Source organism: Hyla sarda, unplaced genomic scaffold (assembly GCF_029499605.1).
Source record: "Hyla sarda isolate aHylSar1 unplaced genomic scaffold, aHylSar1.hap1 scaffold_149, whole genome shotgun sequence".
Taxonomy (NCBI): domain Eukaryota; kingdom Metazoa; phylum Chordata; class Amphibia; order Anura; family Hylidae; genus Hyla; species Hyla sarda.
The window spans coordinates 104,689-124,407 of NW_026608123.1; the positions used below are offsets into that span (position 1 = coordinate 104,689).

The window sequence follows — 19,719 nt, forward strand, 5'->3', positions numbered from 1 at the left end:
CACACTGACCTTGGCACAGGTCACAGAGCATGCCCACACACTATCCCAAAGATGATAGTCACCGTTATCTCCCTCCCTGCACACTGACCTCTGCACAGGTCAAAGAGCATGCCCACACACTATCCCAAAGATGATGGTCACCGTTACCTCCCTCCCGGCACACTGACCTCTGCACAGGTCACAGAGCATGTCCACACACTCTCCCAAAGATGATAGTCACCGTTACCTCCCTCCCTGCACACTGACCTCTACACAGGTCACAGAGCATGTCCACACACTCTCCCAAAGATGATAGTCACTGTTACCTCCCTTCCTACACACTGACCTCTGCACATGTCACAGAGCATGCCCACACATTCTCCCAAAGATGATAGTCACCATGACCTCCCTCCCTGCACACTGACCTCTGCACAGGTCACAGAGCATGTCCACACACTCTCCCAAACATGATAGTCACCGTTACCTCCCTCCCTGCACACTGACTATTACACAGGTCACAGAGCATGCCCACACACTCTCCCAAAGATGATAGTCACTGTTACCTCCCTCCCTGCACACTGACCTCTGCACAGCTCACAGAGCATGTCCACACACTCTACCAAAGATGATGGTCACTGTTACCTCCCTTCCTGCACACTGACCTCTACACAGTTCACAGAGCATGCCCACACACTCTCCCAAAGATGATGGTCATTGTTACCTCCCTCACTGCACATTGACCTCTGCACAGGTCACAGAGCATGTCCACACACTCTCCCAAAGATAATAGTCACTGTTACCTCCTGTCCTGCACACTGACCTCTGCACAGGTCACAGAGCATGTCCTCACATTCTCCCAAAGATGATAGTCACCGTTACCTCCTTCCCTGCACACTGACCTCTGCACAGGTCACAGAGCATGTCCACACACTCTACCAAAGATGATGGTCACTGTTACCTCCCTTCCTGCACACTGACCTCTACACAGTTCACAGAGCATGCCAGCAACACTCTCTCATAGGTAATTGTCATAACCCACCTCCTTCTCTCTGCGCACAGAGTATACCCACATTCCTCTCCCATAGAATTCAGTAATTCATAGAAAAACCACATGGCAAGCTACTGCTACGTGTACTGGCACCCTAAGGGTGTATTCTAAATTGGCAGTAGTAAAGTAGCTCAGCATCTGCAGTACACTATCACTACACACTGTGTGGACTGAACAATGGCTGACAAAGCCTCCCCAACATGTTTCACAGTTTCAACTGCACCATCAGGGATATACTGATTTTAATAACTACCTAATAATAACTAATGATGAAACAGCTGGTGCTGTGAAACATTTTGGGGAGACTCTGCATTCATGTACATAAATATCATGGGGGGTGGAGGACATAAAGACAATTTTTTTTTAAATCAAATCAGTCATGTGACTGCAGTAAAGGGAACCAAGCGTCAGATTTTACTATATATAATGCGTTGCCAGGCGTCATATGGTAGAATCTAATGCTTGGTTCCCTTTAAAGGGGTACTCCACTGGAACACATTATTATTATTTTTTATTTTTTTATTTTTTATCAACTGGTGCCAGAAAGTTAAACAGATTTGTAAATTAGGTAAAAAACTGGGGATGTGCAGCTCACAATTAACTAGCCGAGGTAAGAGGGCTGTACACCTACACCTGGTGTTGTGATAAGGGAAACAAAACTAAAAAAGTAGCCAACCCCTCTAGGCTAGCATCAGTTGCCTGATACAGTCATGTAATGGTAAAAATGATGACTGGATCGTGCTTCAATTATAATATGAAAGTGCAAATTTATTACACAATAAAATACATATAAAATATAAACAATAAACAATAACTCCTCGAAACACAAGGGCCCTTGTGCCGAGGAAAAATTACAATATAAAACTTATACACACACCAATAGCTAGCATTGAGAATTTTTTTGGGAATTTTTACCAATGCAATAGTACTTTAAATCCGGCCTCCGATATTTCAAATGGGTTAAATGTCCCTTAAAGGTATGGATTCCAATTATACGTAAGGTAAAGTCCCATATAGGATATAGATTCCAAATTTTAAACGTAGAATAGGTAAATTATAGTTACCAGTCTGCAATACATCCCGATAGAAAGTCACCTTGAGTTGAAATGTGGAGTCCGCACGATTAGGTGGTACCAGACGCTGGCATGCGTCCTCGCGGCGGTCTGCCTGCCACAGACCAGCTTTAATAGTAACCGCTTGCTGATGTTTCGCTGCAGATGGTAACCACACGATGAAGCAGGTGCGGACTTCTTGGTAACTCGATGGTGGGTGACGTCACAGGCGCTTGGGCAATGCTGCCTGGAAGATGGTCTCGGGAATGGTGTACTGCTTAGCAGAACTGGATCGGAGTTCACCTTTGAACAGGTAGCGGTGATGTATAATATTCTTATACCTAGACGCGTTTCTGGGCTCACATGTGCTTTATACACGGCCCTTTCCTCGGTAGGCTTGCATACATCACCGCTACCTGTTCAAAGGTGAACTCCGATCCAGTTCTGCTAAGCAGTACACCATTCCCGAGACCATCTTCCAGGCAGCATTGCCCAAGCGCCTGTGACGTCACCCACCATCGAGTTACCAAGAAGTCCGCACCTGCTTCATCGTGTGGTTACCATCTGCAGCGAAACATCAGCAAGCGGTTACTATTAAAGCTGGTCTGTGGCAGGCAGACCGCCGCGAGGACGCATGCCAGAGTCTGGTACCACCTAATCGTGCGGACTCCACATTTCAACTCAAGGTGACTTTCTATCGGGATGTAATGCAGACTGGTAACTATAATTTACCCATTCTACGTTTAAAATTTGGACTCTATATCCTATATGGGACTTTACCTTACGTATAATTGGAATCCATACCTTTAAGGGACATTTAACCCATTTGAAATATCGGAGGCCGGATTTAAAGTACTATTGCATTGTTAAAAATTCCCAAAAAAATTCTCAATGCTAGCTATTGGTGTGTGTATAAGTTTTATATTGTAATTTTTCCTCGGCACAAGGGCCCTTGTGTTTCGAGGAGTTATTGTTTATTGTTTATATTTTATATGTATTTTATTGTGTAATAAATTTGCACTTTCATATTATAATTGAAGCACGATCCAGTCATCATTTTTACCATTACATCACTGTATCAGGCAACTGATGCTAGCCTAGAGGGGTTGGCTACTTTTTTAGATTTGTAAATTACTTCTATTAAAAAATCTTAATCCTTCCAGTACTTATCAGCTGCTGTTATGATCCACAGGAAGTTCTTTTCTTTTTGAATTTCCTTTCTGTCTGACCACAGTGCTCTCTGCTGACACCTCTGTCCATTTTACGAACTGTCCAGAGCAGGAAAGGTTCTCTATGGGGATTTGTCCTACTCTGGACAGGTGTGAGCAGAGAGCACTGTGGTCAGGCAGAAAGGAAATTCAAAAAGAAAAGAACTTCCTGTGGAACATACAGCAGCTAACAAGTACTGAAAGGATTAAGATTTTTTAATAGAAGTAATTTACTAATTTGTTTAACTTTCTGGCACCAGTTGATTTAAAAAAAAAAAAAAAAGTTTTCCACCGGAGTACCCCTTTAACCCCTTAAGGACGCAGGACGTAAATGTACGTCCTGGTGAGGTGGTACTTAACGCACCAGGACGTACATTTACGTCCTAAGCATAACCGCGGGCATCGGAACGATGCCCGTGTCATGCGCGGCTGATCCCGGCTGCTGATCGCAGCCAGGGACCCGCCGGCAATGGCCGACGCCCGCGATCTCGCGGGCGTCCGCCATTAACCCCTCAGGTGCCGGGATCAATACAGATCCCGGCATCTGCGGGAGTTCGCGATTAAAATGAACGATCGGATCGCCCGCAGCGCTGCTGCGGGGATCCGATCATTCATAACGCCGCACGGAGGTCCCCTCTCCTTCCTCCGTGCGGCTCCCGGCGGCTCCTGCTCTGGTCTGTGATCGAGCAGACCAGAGCAGGAGATGACCGATAATACTGATCTGTTCTATGTCCTATACATAGAACAGATCAGTATTAGCAATCAAGGTATTGCTATGAATAGTCCCCTATGGGGACTATTCAAGTGTAAAAAAAAATGTAAAAAAATGTAAAAGTAAAAGTAAAAAAAAAGTGAAAAATCCCCTCCCCCAATAAAAAAGTAAAACGTCCGTTTTTTCCTATTTTACCCCCAAAAAGCGTAAAAAACATTTTTTATAGACATATTTGGTATCACCGCGTGCGTAAATGTCCGAACTATTAAAATAAAATGTTAATGATCCCGTACGGTGAACGGCGTGAACGAAAAAAAATTTAAAAAGTCCAAAATTCCTACTTTTTTAATACATTTTATTAAAAAAAAAATTATAAAAAATGTATTAAAAGTTTTTTATATACAAATGTGGTATCAAAAAAAAGTACAGATCATGGCGCATAAAATGAGCCCCCATACCGCCGCTTATACGGAAAAATAAAAAAGTTATAGGTCATCAAAATAAAGGGATTATAAACGTACTAATTTGGTTAAAAAGTTTGTGATTTTTTTTAAGCGCAACAATAATATAAAAGTATATAATAATGGGTATCATTTTAATCATATTGACCCTCAGAATAAAGAACACACGTCATTTTTACCAGAAATTGTACGGCGTGAAAACAAAACCTTTCAAAATTAGCAAAATTGCGTTTTTCGTTTTAATTTCCCCACAAAAATAGTGTTTTTTGGTTGCGCCATACATTTTATGATATAATGAGTGATGTCATTACAAAGGACAACTGGTCGCGCAAAAAACAAGCCCTCATACTAGTCTGTGGATGAAAATATAAAAGAGTTATGATTTTTAGAAGGCGAGGAGGAAAAAATGAAAACGTAAAAATTAAATTGTCTGAGTCCTTAAGGCCAAAATGGGCTGAGTCCTTAAGGGGTTAATGTCTCTGCTTGTCTGTGAGTTAAGAATAATATTAACTCACATTGTTATATTGGCATTGATTTGTAATGTTTTTTTATTTTATTTCGGATCCCGTAGAGATAGCAGCAGCAGTATACAGAAAGAGCTGAAGGGGAGGTGTATAACTACTATATATCCCGATACAATAGAGATAGCAGCAGTATACAGATAGAGCTGGATGGGAGGTGTATAACTACCTACTATATATCCTGATCCCATAGAGATAGCAGCAGTATACAGATGGAGCTAGAGGAGAGGTGAATAACAATTATATATCCTGATCCCATAGAGATAGCAGCAGTATACAGATAGACCTGGAGGGGAAATGTATAACTACTATATATCCTGATCCCATAGAGATAGCAGCAGTGTACAGATAGAGCTGGAGGGAAGGTGTATAACTACTTTATACAGTATCCTGATACCATAGAGATAGCAGCAGTATACAGATAGAGCTAGAGGGGAGGTGTATAACAATTATATATCCTGACCCCATAGAGATAACAGCAGTATACAGATAGAGCTGGAGGGGAGGTGAATAACAATTATATATCCTGATCCCATAGAGATAGCAGCAGTATACAGATAGAGCTGGAGGGGAGGTGAATAACAATTATATATCCTGATCCCATAGAGATAGCAGCAGTATACAGATAGAGCAGGAGGGGAGGTATATAACTGCTATATATCCTGATCTCATAGAGATAGCAGCAGTATACAGATAGAGCTGGAGGGGAGGTGTATAACTACTATATATCCTGTACTCCTGTATGTACTCCTTTAACTCTTTCATCACATGCTCCAATATTTTGCCCCTAATCCCTGATCTCTGTTTTCTCCTCTCAGGAACCCCAAGTACAAGGACATGTTTGCAGTGGGCCATGGGTCATGTAAGTTATCTGTATATGGCTGACGACGTACAGGGTGTGTATAGGATATGTGAGGACACCCGTTCCGCCCACTGACATGCTGTGTGTTGTATAGAGGATGAGCAGTGAGTACAGGGTGGAGCAGTGAGTACAGGGTGGAGCAGTGAGTACAGGGCGGAGCAGTGAGTACAGGGCGAGCAGTGAGTACAGGGCGGAGCAGAGAGTACAGGGCGGGGCAGTGAGTACAGGGCGGAGCAGTGAGTACAGGGCGGAGCAGTGATTGCAGGGCGGAGCATTGAGTGCAGGGCGGAGCAGTGAGTGCAGGGCGGAGCAGTGAGTACAGGGCGGAGCAGTGAGTGCAGGGCGGGGCAGTGAGTGCAGGGCGGAGCAGTGAGTGCAGGGCGGAGCAGTGAGTACAGGGCGGAGCAGTGAGTACAGGGCGGAGTAGTGAGTACAGGGCGGAGCAGTGAGTGCAGGGCGGGGCAGTGAGTGCAGGGCGGGGCAGTGAGTGCAGGGCGGGGCAGTGAGTACAGGGCGGGGCAGTGAGTACAGGGCGGAGCAGTGAATACAAGGCGGAGCAGTGATTACAGGGCGGAGCAGTGAGTACAGGGCGGAGCAGCGAGTACAGGGCGGCGCAGCGAGTACAGGGCGGGGCAGCGATTACAGGGCGGGGTAGCGATTACAGGGCGGGGCAGCGATTACAGGGCGGGGAAGTGATTACAGGGCGGGCAGTGATTACAGGGTGGAGCAGTGAGTACAGGGCGGAGCAGTGAGTACAGGACGAGCAGTGAGTACAGGGCGGGGCAGTGAGTACAGGGCGGGGCAGTGAGTACAGGGCGGAGCAGTGAGTACAGGGCGGGGCAGTGATTACAGGGCGGAGCAGTGAGTACAGGACGAGCAGTGATTACAGGGCGGGGCAGTGATTACAGAGCGGAGCAGTGATTACAAGGCGGAGCAGTGAGAACAGGGCGGAGCAGTGAGTACAGGGCGGAGCAGTGAGTACAGGGCGGGGCAGTGAGTACAGGGCGGGGCAGTGAGTTCAGGGCGGGGCAGTGAGTACAGGGCGGAGCAGTGAGTACAGGGCGGGGCAGTGATTACAGGGCGGAGCAGTGAGTACAGGACGAGCAGTGATTACAGGGCGGGGCAGTGATTACAGAGCGGAGCAGTGATTACAGGGCGGAGCAGTGAGAACAGGGCGGAGCAGTGAGTACAGGGCGGAGCAGTGAGTACAGGGCGGGGCAGTGAGTACAGGGCGGGGCAGTGAGTACAGGGCGGGGCAGTGAGTACAGGGCGGAGCAGTGAGTACAGGGCGGGGCAGTGATTACAGGGCGGAGCAGTGAGTACAGGACGAGCAGTGATTACAGGGCGGGGCAGTGATTACAGAGCGGAGCAGTGATTACAGGGCGGAGCAGTGAGAACAGGGCGGAGCAGTGAGTACAGGGCGGAGCAGTGAGTACAGGGCGGGGCAGTGAGTACAGGGCGGGGCAGTGAGTACAGGACGAGCAGTGAGTACAGGGCGGGGCAGTGAGTACAGGGCGGGGCAGTGATTACAGGGCGGGGCAGTGAGTACAGGGCGGGGCAGTGAGAACAGGGCGGAGCAGTGAGAACAGGGAGGAGCAGTGAGTACAGGGCGGGGCAGTGAGTACAGGGCGGGGCAGTGAGTACAGGGCGGGGCAGTGAGTACAGGGCGGGGCAGTGAGTACAGGACGGAGCGATCACCATTGTAATAAAGAGAGACATTAGATTTCTTCTCTGGCTCTCCATGATGCAGATAGGGCAGTGTTTCCCAAAACTACAACTCCCAGCATGCCCGGACAGCCAAAGGTACCCCTTTAAGACAGTCGGGTGCTCCTCAGGGGCGTGGTCTATGGAGGGAGTTCTTAACCCCTCCCTCTCTTACCTTTCTCCTCCTATCACCACAGATGACTTCATGAAGCAGACTCGGGGGCTGCTGCTCCTCTACACCCTGAAGAACCCCTCGAACCCCGAGTTCACCTTCAGCACGGAGAGCGGCGTCATGTGCCTGGACGTCCATAAGGATCACCCCTACCTGGTGGCCGTCGGCTTCTATGATGGGAACGTGGCCATCTTCAACCTGAAGTCCGAATCTCCGCAGCCCAAGTACATGAGCTCTGCAAAGTCCGGGAAACACACCGACCCCGTGTGGCAGGTGAGCGCCCCCTGCTGTTCATGGGGGCTGCATACCTGCGTATGGGGCAAGACTGATGGGGAGTACACAGGGGGGATCACATGTTACCCCTAAACCTACAGATATTAACCCCTAGACCTACAGGGAAAGCAGATATTAACCCCTAGACCTACAGGGAAAGCAGATATTAACCCCTAGACCTACAGGGAAAGCAGATATTAACCCCTAGACCTACAGGGATATCAGATATTAACCCCTAGACCTATAGGGATATCAGATATTAACCCCTAGACCTATAGGGATATCAGATATTAACCCCTAGACCTATAGGGATATCAGATATTAACCCCTAGACCTACAGATATTAACCCCTACACCTACAGGGATATTAGATAATAACCCCTAAACCTAAAAGGATATCAGATATTAGCCCCTAGACCTACAGGGAAATCAGATATTAACCCCTAGACCTACATGGATATCAGATATTAACCCCTAGACCTACAGATATTAACCCCTACACCTACAGGGATATTAGATAATAACCCCTAAACCTAAAAGGATATCAGATATTAACCCCTAGACCTACAGGGATATCAGATATTAACCCCTAGACCTACAGGGATATAAGATATTAAACCATAGACCTACAGGGATATCAGATATTAACCCCTAAACCTACAAGGATATCCGGTATTAACCCCTACACCTACAGGGATATCAGATATTAACCCCTTCACCTACAGGGATATACGATATTAACCCCTACACCTACAGGGAAATCAGATATTAACACCTACAGGGATATCAGATATTAACCCCTAGACCTACAGGGATATCAGATATTAACCCCTAGACCTACAGGGATATCAGGTATTAACCCCTAAATCTACAAGGATATCAGATATTAACCCCTAAATCTACAGGGATATCAGATATTAACCCATAGACCTACAGGGAAATCAGATATTAACCCCTACACCTACAGGGATATCAGATATTAACCCCTAGACCTACAGATATTAACCCCTACACCTACAGGGATATTAGATAATAACCCCTAAACCTAAAAGGATATCAGATATTAGCCCCTAGACCTACAGGGATATCAGATATTAACCCTTAGACCTACAGGGATATCAGATATTAACCCCTAAACCTACAAGGATATCCGGTATTAACCCCTACACCTACAGGGATATCAGATATTAACCCCTACACCTACAGGGATATACGATATTAACCCCTACACCTACAGGGATATCAGATATTAACCCCTACACCTACAGGGATATCAGATATTAACCCCTAAATCTACAAGCATATCAGATATTAACCCATAGACCTACAGGGATATAAGATATTAACCCCTACACCTACAGGGATATCAGATATTAACCCCTAGACCAACAGATATTAACCCCTACACCTACCGGCATATTAGATAATAACCCCTAAAACTAAAAGGATATCATATATTAGCCCCTAGACCTACAGAGATATCAGATATTAACCCTTAGACCTACAGGGATATCAGATATTAACCCCTAAACCTACAAGGATATCCGGTATTAACCCCTACACCTACAGGGATATCAGATATTAACCCCTACACCTACAAGGATATCCGGTATTAACCCCTACACCTACAGGGATATCAGATATTAATCCCTACACCTACAGGGATATACGATATTAACCCCTACTCCTACAAGGAAATCAGATATTAACCCCTACACCTACAGGGATATCAGATATTAACCCCTAGACCTACATGGATATCAGATATTAACCCCTAGACCTACAGGGAAATCAGATATTAACCCCTACACCTACAAGGATATCAGGTATTAACCCCTACACCTACAGGGATATAAGATATTAATCCCTAGACCTACAGGGATATACGATATTAACCCCTACACCTACAGGGATATCAGATATTAACCCCTAGACCTACAGGGATATCAGATATTAACCCCTAGACTTACAGGGATATCAGATATTAACCCCTAAATCTACAAGCATATCAGATATTAACCCATAGACCTACAGGGATATCAGATATTAACCCCTAGACCAACAGATATTAACCCCTACACCTACCGGCATATTAGATAATAACCCCTAAAACTAAAAGGATATCAGATATTAGCCCCTAGACCTACAGGGATATCAGATATTAACCCCTACACCTACAGATATTAACCCCTACACCTACAGGGATATCAGATATTAACCCCTAGACCTACAGATATTAACCCCTACACCTACAGGGATATTAGATAATAACCCCTAAACCTAAAAGGATATCAGATATTAACCCCTAGACCTACAGGGATATCAGATATTAACCCCTAAACCTACAAGGATATCAGGTATTAACCCCTACACCTACAGGGATATAAGATATTAACCCATAGACCTACAGGGATATAAGATATTAACCCCTACACCTACAGGGATATCAGATATTAACCCCTAGACCTACAGATATTAACCCCTACACCTACAGGGATATTAGATAATAACCCCTAAACCTAAAAGGATATCAGATATTAACCCCTAGACCTACAGGGATATCAGATATTAACCCCTAAACCTACAAGGATATCAGGTATTAACCCCTACACCTACAGGGATATAAGATATTAATCCCTAGACCTACAGGGATATACGATATTAACCCCTACACCTACAGGGATATCAGATATTAACCCCTAGACCTACAGGGATATCAGATATTAACCCATAGACCTACAGGGATATCAGATATTAACCCCTAAATCTACAAGGATATCAGATATTAACCCATAGACCTACAGGGATATAAGATATTAACCCATAGACCTACAGGGATATAAGATAATGACCCCCTAGACCTACAGGGATTTCAGATATTTACCCTTCAACCTACAGGGAGGTTAGATATTATCCCCTAGACCTAGGGGAATATCAGATATTGACCCCTAAACCTGCAGGGATATCCGATATTGACCCCCAGGGATATAAGATGATAAACCCAAAACCTACAGCGATATCAGATAATAAACCCAAAACCTACAGCGATATCAGATAATAAACCCAAAACCTACAGCGATATCAGATAATAAACCCAAAACCTACAGCGATATCAGATAATAAACCCAAAACCTACAGCGATATCAGATAATAAACCCAAAACCTACAGCGATATCAGATAATAAACCCAAAACCTACAGCGATATCAGATAATAAACCCAAAACCTACAACGATATCAGATAATAAACCCAAAACCTACAGCGGTATCGGTTATTAACCCTTAGACCTACAGGGATATCGGATATCAATCCCTTAACCTGCAGGGGTATCACATATTACCCCCTAAATCCATATGGGGCTGCAGTTTCAGTGCTGGCCACCAGGTGGCGCTCATAGATGAGGATAATTCTATTAGCGCTGAATATGAGTCCGTCCGATATTTCCTGGATCTCGTTATTCGCATTTGACATTATCCAGAAATGAAAACTTGTGTATATTGGATACGGCTCCCGCTCACCCCAGATGTTCCTTATTGTTACACATTTCTCACGCTCTGCGCTCTCTGATGGACAAAGGGGAGGAATCACGGAGCATATAAGTTATTACTGACACTTTATGAGGAACAGACCCATGTGTAAATATAAGTGACCCCCTTATGAGTTCTTCAGTGTTATCTGCTGTACGTCATTGGGGGAGTAGAGACCCCAACTCTGAGATTCGTCGTTTATATCCGACCTGATGGCTGTAGTGAGAATCTGTGGATTCTTATTGTAAAGCGCTTGTTTGGTTGGGTTCCTGAGGGGGCAGATACTTTTACACATGGATGATATGTGGTCGGGTGTGATACGTATCCAGTGTCCGGAGATTCCTTGGATTCCGTTCGTCTAAGGTCACATTGTGTACACAGATCAGAAACTACGACAAATGTGTAATGGAGCACGAGGAAGGGTGTGAATACTTTTACACAGCAGTGAGAACATTTTGCTTCCCCCTAGATGTATATAACTTGTGAGTTGGGAGCACATGGTGACTGTGCTTATTCATTTGCGCTGTGCTGTTATGGATCAGGGATGTTCTTGAATGTTATTGCGGCTTAGATATCGCTGTCTGTATATACGGTGGCTGCACTGACATCACTCAACGGCTGCACTGACATCGCTCGGCGGCGGCTGCACTGACATCACTCGGCGGCGGCTGCACTGACATCGCTCGGCGGCGGCTGCACTGACATCACTCGGCGGTGGCTGCACTGACATCGCTCGGCGGCGGCTGCACTGACATCACTCGGCGGCGGCTGCACTGACATCGCTCGGCGGCGGCTGCACTGACATCACTCGGCGGCTGCACTGACATCACTCGGCGGCGGCTGCACTGACCACACTCAGCGGCTGCACTGACATCACTCGGAGGCGGCTGCACTGACCACACTCGGCGGCTGCACTGACCACACTCGGCGGCTGCACTGACATCACTCGGCGGCGGCTGCACTGACATCACTCGGCGGCGGCTGCACTGACATCACTCGGCGGCGGCTGCACTGACATCACTCGGTGGCTGCACTGACATCACTCGGCGGCGGCTGCACTGACATCACTCGGCGGCGGCTGCACTGACATCACTCGGCGGCGGCTGCACTGACATCACTCGGCGGCGGCTGCACTGACATCACTCGGCGGCTGCACTGACATCACTCGGCGGCGGCTGCACTGACATCACTCGGCGGCGGCTGCACTGACATCACTCGGCGGCTGCACTGACATCACTCGGCGGCGGCTGCACTGACATCACTCGGCGGCGGCTGCACTGACATCACTCGGTGGCTGCACTGACATCACTCGGCGGCTGCACTGACATCGCTCGGCGGCTGCACTGACATCGCTCGGCGGTGGCTGCACTGACATCACTCGGCGGCGGCTGCACTGACATCTCTCGGCGGCTGCACTGACATCACTCGGCGGCTGCACTGACATCGCTCGGTGGCGGCTGCACTGACATCGCTCGGCGGCTGCACCGACATCGCTCGGCGGCTGCACCGACATCGCTCGGCGGCTGCACCGACATCACTCGGCGGCGGCTGCACTGACATCACTCGGCGGCGGCTGCACTGACATCACTCGGCGGCGGCTGCACTGACCACACTCGGCGGCTGCACTGACATCACTCGGCGGCGGCTGCACTGACATCACTCGGCGGCGGCTGCACTGACATCACTCGGCGGCGGCTGCACTGACACCACTCGGAGGCGGCTGCACTGACACCACTCGGAGGCGGCTGCACTGACATCACTCGGAGGCGGCTGCACTGACATCACTCGGAGGCGGCTGCACTGACATCACTCGGAGGCGGCTGCACTGACATCACTCGGAGGCGGCTGCACTGACATCACTCGGCGGCGGCTGCACTGACATCACTCGGCGGCGGCTGCACTGACATCACTCGGCGGCGGCTGCACTGACATCACTCGGCGGCGGCTGCACTGACATCAGTCGGAGGCGGATGCACTGACATCAGTCGGAGGCGGCTGCACTGACATCACTCGGCGGCGGCTGCACTGACATCACTCGGCGGCGGCTGCACTGACATCACTCGGCGGCGGCTGCACTGACATCACTCGGCGGCGGCTGCACTGACATCACTCGGCGGCGGCTGCACTGACATCACTCGGCGGCGGTTGCACTGACATCACTCGGCGGCGGCTGCACTGACATCACTCGGCGGCGGCTGCACTGATATCACTCGGCGGCGGCTGCACTGACATCACTCGGCGGCGGCTGCACTGACATCACTCGGCGGCTGCACTGACATCACTCGGCGGCGGCTGCACTGACATCACTCGGCGGCTGCACTGACATCGCTCGGTGGCGGCTGCACTGACATCACTCGGCGGCGGCTGCACTGACATCACTCGGCGGCGGCTGCACTGACATCACTCGGTGGCTGCACTGACATCACTCGGCGGCTGCACTGACATCGCTCGGCGGCTGCACTGACATCGCTCGGCGGTGGCTGCACTGACATCACTCGGCGGCGGCTGCACTGACATCTCTCGGCGGCTGCACTGACATCACTCGGCGGCTGCACTGACATCGCTCGGTGGCGGCTGCACTGACATCGCTCGGCGGCTGCACCGACATCGCTCGGCGGCTGCACCGACATCGCTCGGCGGCTGCACCGACATCACTCGGCGGCGGCTGCACTGACATCACTCGGCGGCGGCTGCACTGACATCACTCGGCGGCTGCACTGACCACACTCGGCAGCGGCTGCACTGACATCACTCGGCGGCGGCTGCACTGACATCACTCGGCGGCGGCTGCACTGACATCACTCGGCGGCGGCTGCACTGACCACACTCGGCGGCTGCACTGACATCACTCGGCGGCGGCTGCACTGACATCACTCGGCGGCGGCTGCACTGACATCACTCGGCGGCGGCTGCACTGACACCACTCGGAGGCGGCTGCACTGACACCACTCGGAGGCGGCTGCACTGACATCACTCGGAGGCGGCTGCACTGACATCACTCGGAGGCGGCTGCACTGACATCACTCGGAGGCGGCTGCACTGACATCACTCGGAGGCGGCTGCACTGACATCACTCGGCGGCGGCTGCACTGACATCACTCGGCGGCGGCTGCACTGACATCACTCGGCGGCGGCTGCACTGACATCACTCGGCGGCGGCTGCACTGACATCAGTCGGAGGCGGATGCACTGACATCACTCGGAGGCGGCTGCACTGACATCACTCGGCGGCGGCTGCACTGACATCACTCGGCGGCGGCTGCACTGACATCACTCGGCGGCGGCTGCACTGACATCACTCGGCGGCGGCTGCACTGACATCACTCGGCGGCGGCTGCACTGACATCACTCGGCGGCGGTTGCACTGACATCACTCGGCGGCGGCTGCACTGACATCACTCGGCGGCGGCTGCACTGATATCACTCGGCGGCGGCTGCACTGACATCACTCGGCGGCGGCTGCACTGACATCACTCGGCGGCGGCTGCACTGACATCACTCGGCGGCTGCACTGACATCACTCGGCGGCTGCACTGACATCGCTCGGTGGCGGCTGCACTGACATCCCTCGGCGGCTGCACTGACATCACTCGGCGGCGGCTGCACTGACATCACTCGGCGGCGGCTGCACTGACATCACTCGGCGGCGGCTGCACTGACATCACTCGGCGGCGTCTGCACTGACATCACTCGGCAGCTGCACTGACATCACTCGGCGGCGGCTGCACTGACATCACTCGGCGGCGGCTGCACTGACATCACTCGGCGGCGGCTGCACTGACATCACTCGGCGGCTGCACTGACATCACTCGGCGGCGGCTGCACTGACATCACTCGGCGGCTGCACTGACATCACTCGCCGGCGGCTGCACTGACATCACTCGCCGGCGGCTGCACTGACATCACTCGGCGGCGGCTGCACTGACATCACTCGGCGGCGGCTGCACTGACATCACTCGGCGGCTGCACTGACATCACTCGGCGGCGGCTGCACTGACATCACTCGGCGGCGGCTGCACTGACATCACTCGGCGGCTGCACTGACATCACTCGGCGGCTGCACTGACATCACTCGGCGGCGGCTGCACTGACATCACTCTTCAGTCTGGGCATGCTGGGAGTTGTAGTTTTGATACAGCTGGAGGCACGCTGCTTGGTAAACACTGCTATAAGCTCTTCTCTCTCTTGCCCCCTCTCTTTATATTTAGCCCCCCTTCCTCTATTGCCTCTTTCCTTATAGCCCCCCTCATCCGTGTTGTCTCCCACCCCCTGATATAACAGTGTTAGCTGTGTCCTCTTCTGTCCTCTGCCCAACGTGCCCGGATTATAGATGTGTTCCCTGCCCCCGGCGCACGCTGCCCGTCTCCTGCCGTCTGATCGCTGCCGCCGCTCCTCTATTATCTACCTGGATGGGGGCCCGTCACCTGTCGTATCACTGACAGCAGGGCGCTCGTACACCGCCGTCACCGGCAGCCGCATCCTCTAATAAGATGTCACTTGTCATCACTTCTGTGCTGGCAGCTGTCATGTCTGTACGGCAAAAGAACCGGAGAAATGAAGAAATCCTGACCAGGGGGACTAACAATCCCAGCATGCTCTGCCAGCCCCCCACACTTTCTGTATACTGCTGCTGCTATCTCTATGGGATCCGAAAAAAAAAAAAAAAAACATTACAAATCAATGCCAATATAACAATGTGAGTTAATAATATTCTTAACTCACAGACAAGCAGAGACATTAAAGGGGTACTCCGGTGGAAAACTTTTTTTTTTTTTAAATCAACTGGTGCCAGAAAGTTAAACAGATTTGTAAATTACTTCTATTAAAAAATCTTAATCCTTCCAGTACTTATTAGCTGCTGAATACTACAGAGGAAATAGTTTTCTTTTTGGAACACAGAGCTCTCTGCTGACATCACGATCACAGTGCTCTCTGCTGACACCTCTGTCCATTTTAGGGACTGTCCAGAGCAGCATATGTTTGCTATGGGGATTTTCTCCTACTCTGGACAGTTCTTAAAGTGGACAGAGATGTCAGCAGAGAGCACTGTGGTCGTGATGTCAGCAGAGAGCTCTGTGTTCCAAAAAGAAAACTATTTCTTCTGTAGTATTCAGCAGCTAATAAGTACTGGAAGGATTAAGATTTTTTAATAGAAGTCATTTACAAATCTGTTTAACTTTCTGGCACCAGTTAATAAAAATAAAAAAGTTTTCCACCGGAGTACCCCTTTAATGTCTCTGCTTGTCTGTGAGTTGAGGATATTATTAACTCACATTGTTATATTGGCATTGATTTGTAATATTTTTTATTTGATTTCGGATCCCATAGAGATAGCAGCAGTATACAGAAAGAGCTGAAGGGGAGGTGTATAACTACTATATATCCCCATACAATAGAGATAGCAGCAGTATACAGATAGAGCTGGAGGGGTATAATTACTAGATATCCTGACCCCATACAGATAGTGCAAGAGGGGATGTGTATAACTACTATATATTTTGAGCCCATATAAATAGCAGCAGTATACAGATATAGCTGGAGGGGAGGTGTATAACTACTATATATACTGATCACATAGAGATAGCAGCAGTATACAGATAGAGCTGGAGGGGAGTTGTATAGCTACTATATATCCTGATCCTATAGAGACAGCAGCAGTATACAGATAGAGCTGGAGGGGTGTGTATAACTACTATATATCCTGATCCCATAGAGATAGCAGCAGTATACAGATAGAGCTGGAGGGGAGTTGTATAGCTACTATATATCCTGATCCTATAGAGACAGCAGCAGTATACAGATAGAGCTGGAGGGGAGGTGTATAACTACTATATATCCTGATCTCATAGAAATAGCAGTATACAGATAGAGCTGGGAGGGGAGCAGTAAACAGCTCATTTGCATTCCGCGCCATCTCCCACACCTCCGCAGGGACACGATTCGCTCATTGATTCCTCTCATTTCCGGCAGAAGCTTTTAATGGGGTAAATATTGAATCATGAAAATCCCGACTTCAATTAATAGAAAGGAAAAGAGGATGAAGACAATTGTGAGGACTCCTTAAAGTGGTGTTTTCCAAACAGTGTGTCTCCATCCAGCTGTTGCAAAACTACTACTCCCAGCATGCCCGGACAGCCGTTGGCTGTCCAGGCATGCTGGGAGTTGTAGTTTTGCAACAGCTGGAGGCACCCTGGTTGTGTAACACCCTGGTTGGATATGGAGTGTGCGCTGTACTGCTGATGGGGGGCGTCTGGGAACGTGGCGTCTTGTTACATTACTGCTCCATATAAATATTACACTGACTATAAAAGAGGCGACGTGACGCCACCGCACTGAGATAGTAACCGCATGTGTCTGACCTTCTGACCTCCAGGTCAAATGGCAGAAAGACGACCTGGACAAGAACCTGAACTTCTTCTCCGTGTCCTCAGACGGGAGAGTGGTGTCCTGGACATTGATCAAGGTGAGTGAGGACTGACGAATAGTGAGCGCAGCTCTGGAGTATAATACAGGATATAACTCAGGATCAGTACAGGATAAGTAATGTAATGTATGTACACAGTGACCTCACCAGCAGAATAGTGAGTACAGCTCTGGGGTATAATACAGGATATAACTCAGGATCAGTACAGGATAAGTCATGTAATGTATGTACACAGTGACCTCACCAGCAGAATAGTGAGCGAAGCTCTGGAGTATAATACAGGATATAACTCAGGATCAGTACAGGATAAGTAATGTAATGTATGTACACAGTGACCTCACCAGCAGAATAGTGAGTACAGCTCTGGAGTATAATACAGGATATAACTCAGGATCAGTACAGGATAAGTAATGTAATGTATGTACACAGTGACCTCACCAGCAGAATAGTGAGTACAGCTCTGGGGTATAATACAGGATATAACTCAGGATCAGTACAGGATAAGTAATGTAATGTATGTACACAGTGACCTCACCAGCAGAATAGTGAGTACAGCTCTGGAGTATAATACAGGATATAACTCAGGATCAGTACAGGATAAGTAATGTAATGTATGTACACAGTGACCTCACCAGCAGAATAGTGAGTACAGCTCTGGGGTATAATACAGGATATAACTCAGGATCAGTACAGGATAAGTAATGTAATGTATGTACACAGTGACCTCACCAGCAGAATAGTGAGTACAGCTCTGGAGTATAATACAGGATATAACTCAGGATCAGTACAGGATAAGTAATGTAATGTATGTACACAGTGACCTCACCAGCAGAATAGTGAGTACAGCTCTGGAGGGTGTGGTCACTAGGTGTGTCTGTTGCTGAGCTCCTGAGACTCCAGACTTCCAGAGGAGAGAGGCTGATTTTTCCACCTGCTTTCCCAGGAAGGTGGCAGATTCCTGGGGGAGCCATCAGCATGAATCCCCTGACCTCCACTCCTCGGTCCAGGCTGGCGAGGGGTGTAGAGGGAAAGCTACCAGCCAGTGCCCCGGCTGGAGGGGTTAGAAGATCTGGCAGGGTCCGCAGCGATGTGGATTCTGTCCCTCCAGCAATGGTTGGAAGCCGCAAGGCTCTCAGCCAGGAAGAAAAGCCTGCAAGCAAGACAGGTTTAAAGAAGGTCTCTGCAGCACAGAAGAGCTCCTCCAAGAGCCAGGTTGTGGAGCAGTGGGGCCAGAGAAGACCCAAGGAGTCTATGGCGACATACAGCTCCAGACTTGCTGCCAAGATTGGTGAGTACGAACTCCTTGGGAAGAAGCTGAGGGAGCTGAGAGAGGAGCTAAAGTTTGCCAAGTATCAGGTGAGCACAACTACCAAGCGCAGGAAACCAGAGTACTCTGCAAGGGTTAAGTCCTTGAGGCTGGAGCTGGAGGAGACTGAGCTGAGGAGAATGGCTGTCCTGGAGGGGAGCGATTTATTTAGGGAGAAACTTCTTAATGAGGATCGCTCCTCCAGGATGAAATCCCCAGTAAAAGAAGAGGAGATTGGGGGTGATTGTTCAGCAGATGAGAGCAGTAGTGAGGATGAGGTCCAAGAAATGGAGGCTGAAGAGGCTAAGGTGCTGGCAAGTGGGGAAGCTGTGGAAGCCAAGCCGCAGCCAATGCAGGGTGTGAACATGTCCCAAGCAAGTCTACCTGCAGGACAAGTGGCATTACCACCTTCATCGGGCGAGAGTGCTGGCGAGGAGGAGGAGGGTTGTGGTGGCGCCCTGCTGGCACAA

General features: G+C 49.2%; 1 protein-coding gene across 2 annotated transcripts in view; it reads left to right on the plus strand.

The window, feature by feature from the left end:
• The window catches only part of DNAI1 (dynein axonemal intermediate chain 1), a 201,856-nt gene that overhangs the window by 38,774 nt on the left and 143,363 nt on the right, over positions 1–19,719 (plus strand). For both annotated transcript variants that reach the window (XM_056552268.1, XM_056552269.1), the window contains exons 13-15: positions 5,800–5,843; positions 7,745–7,992; positions 17,893–17,982. In XM_056552268.1, coding sequence (XP_056408243.1) covers positions 5,800–5,843; positions 7,745–7,992; positions 17,893–17,982 — 382 coding nt within the window. The remainder of the gene's footprint in view (positions 1–5,799; positions 5,844–7,744; positions 7,993–17,892; positions 17,983–19,719) is intronic.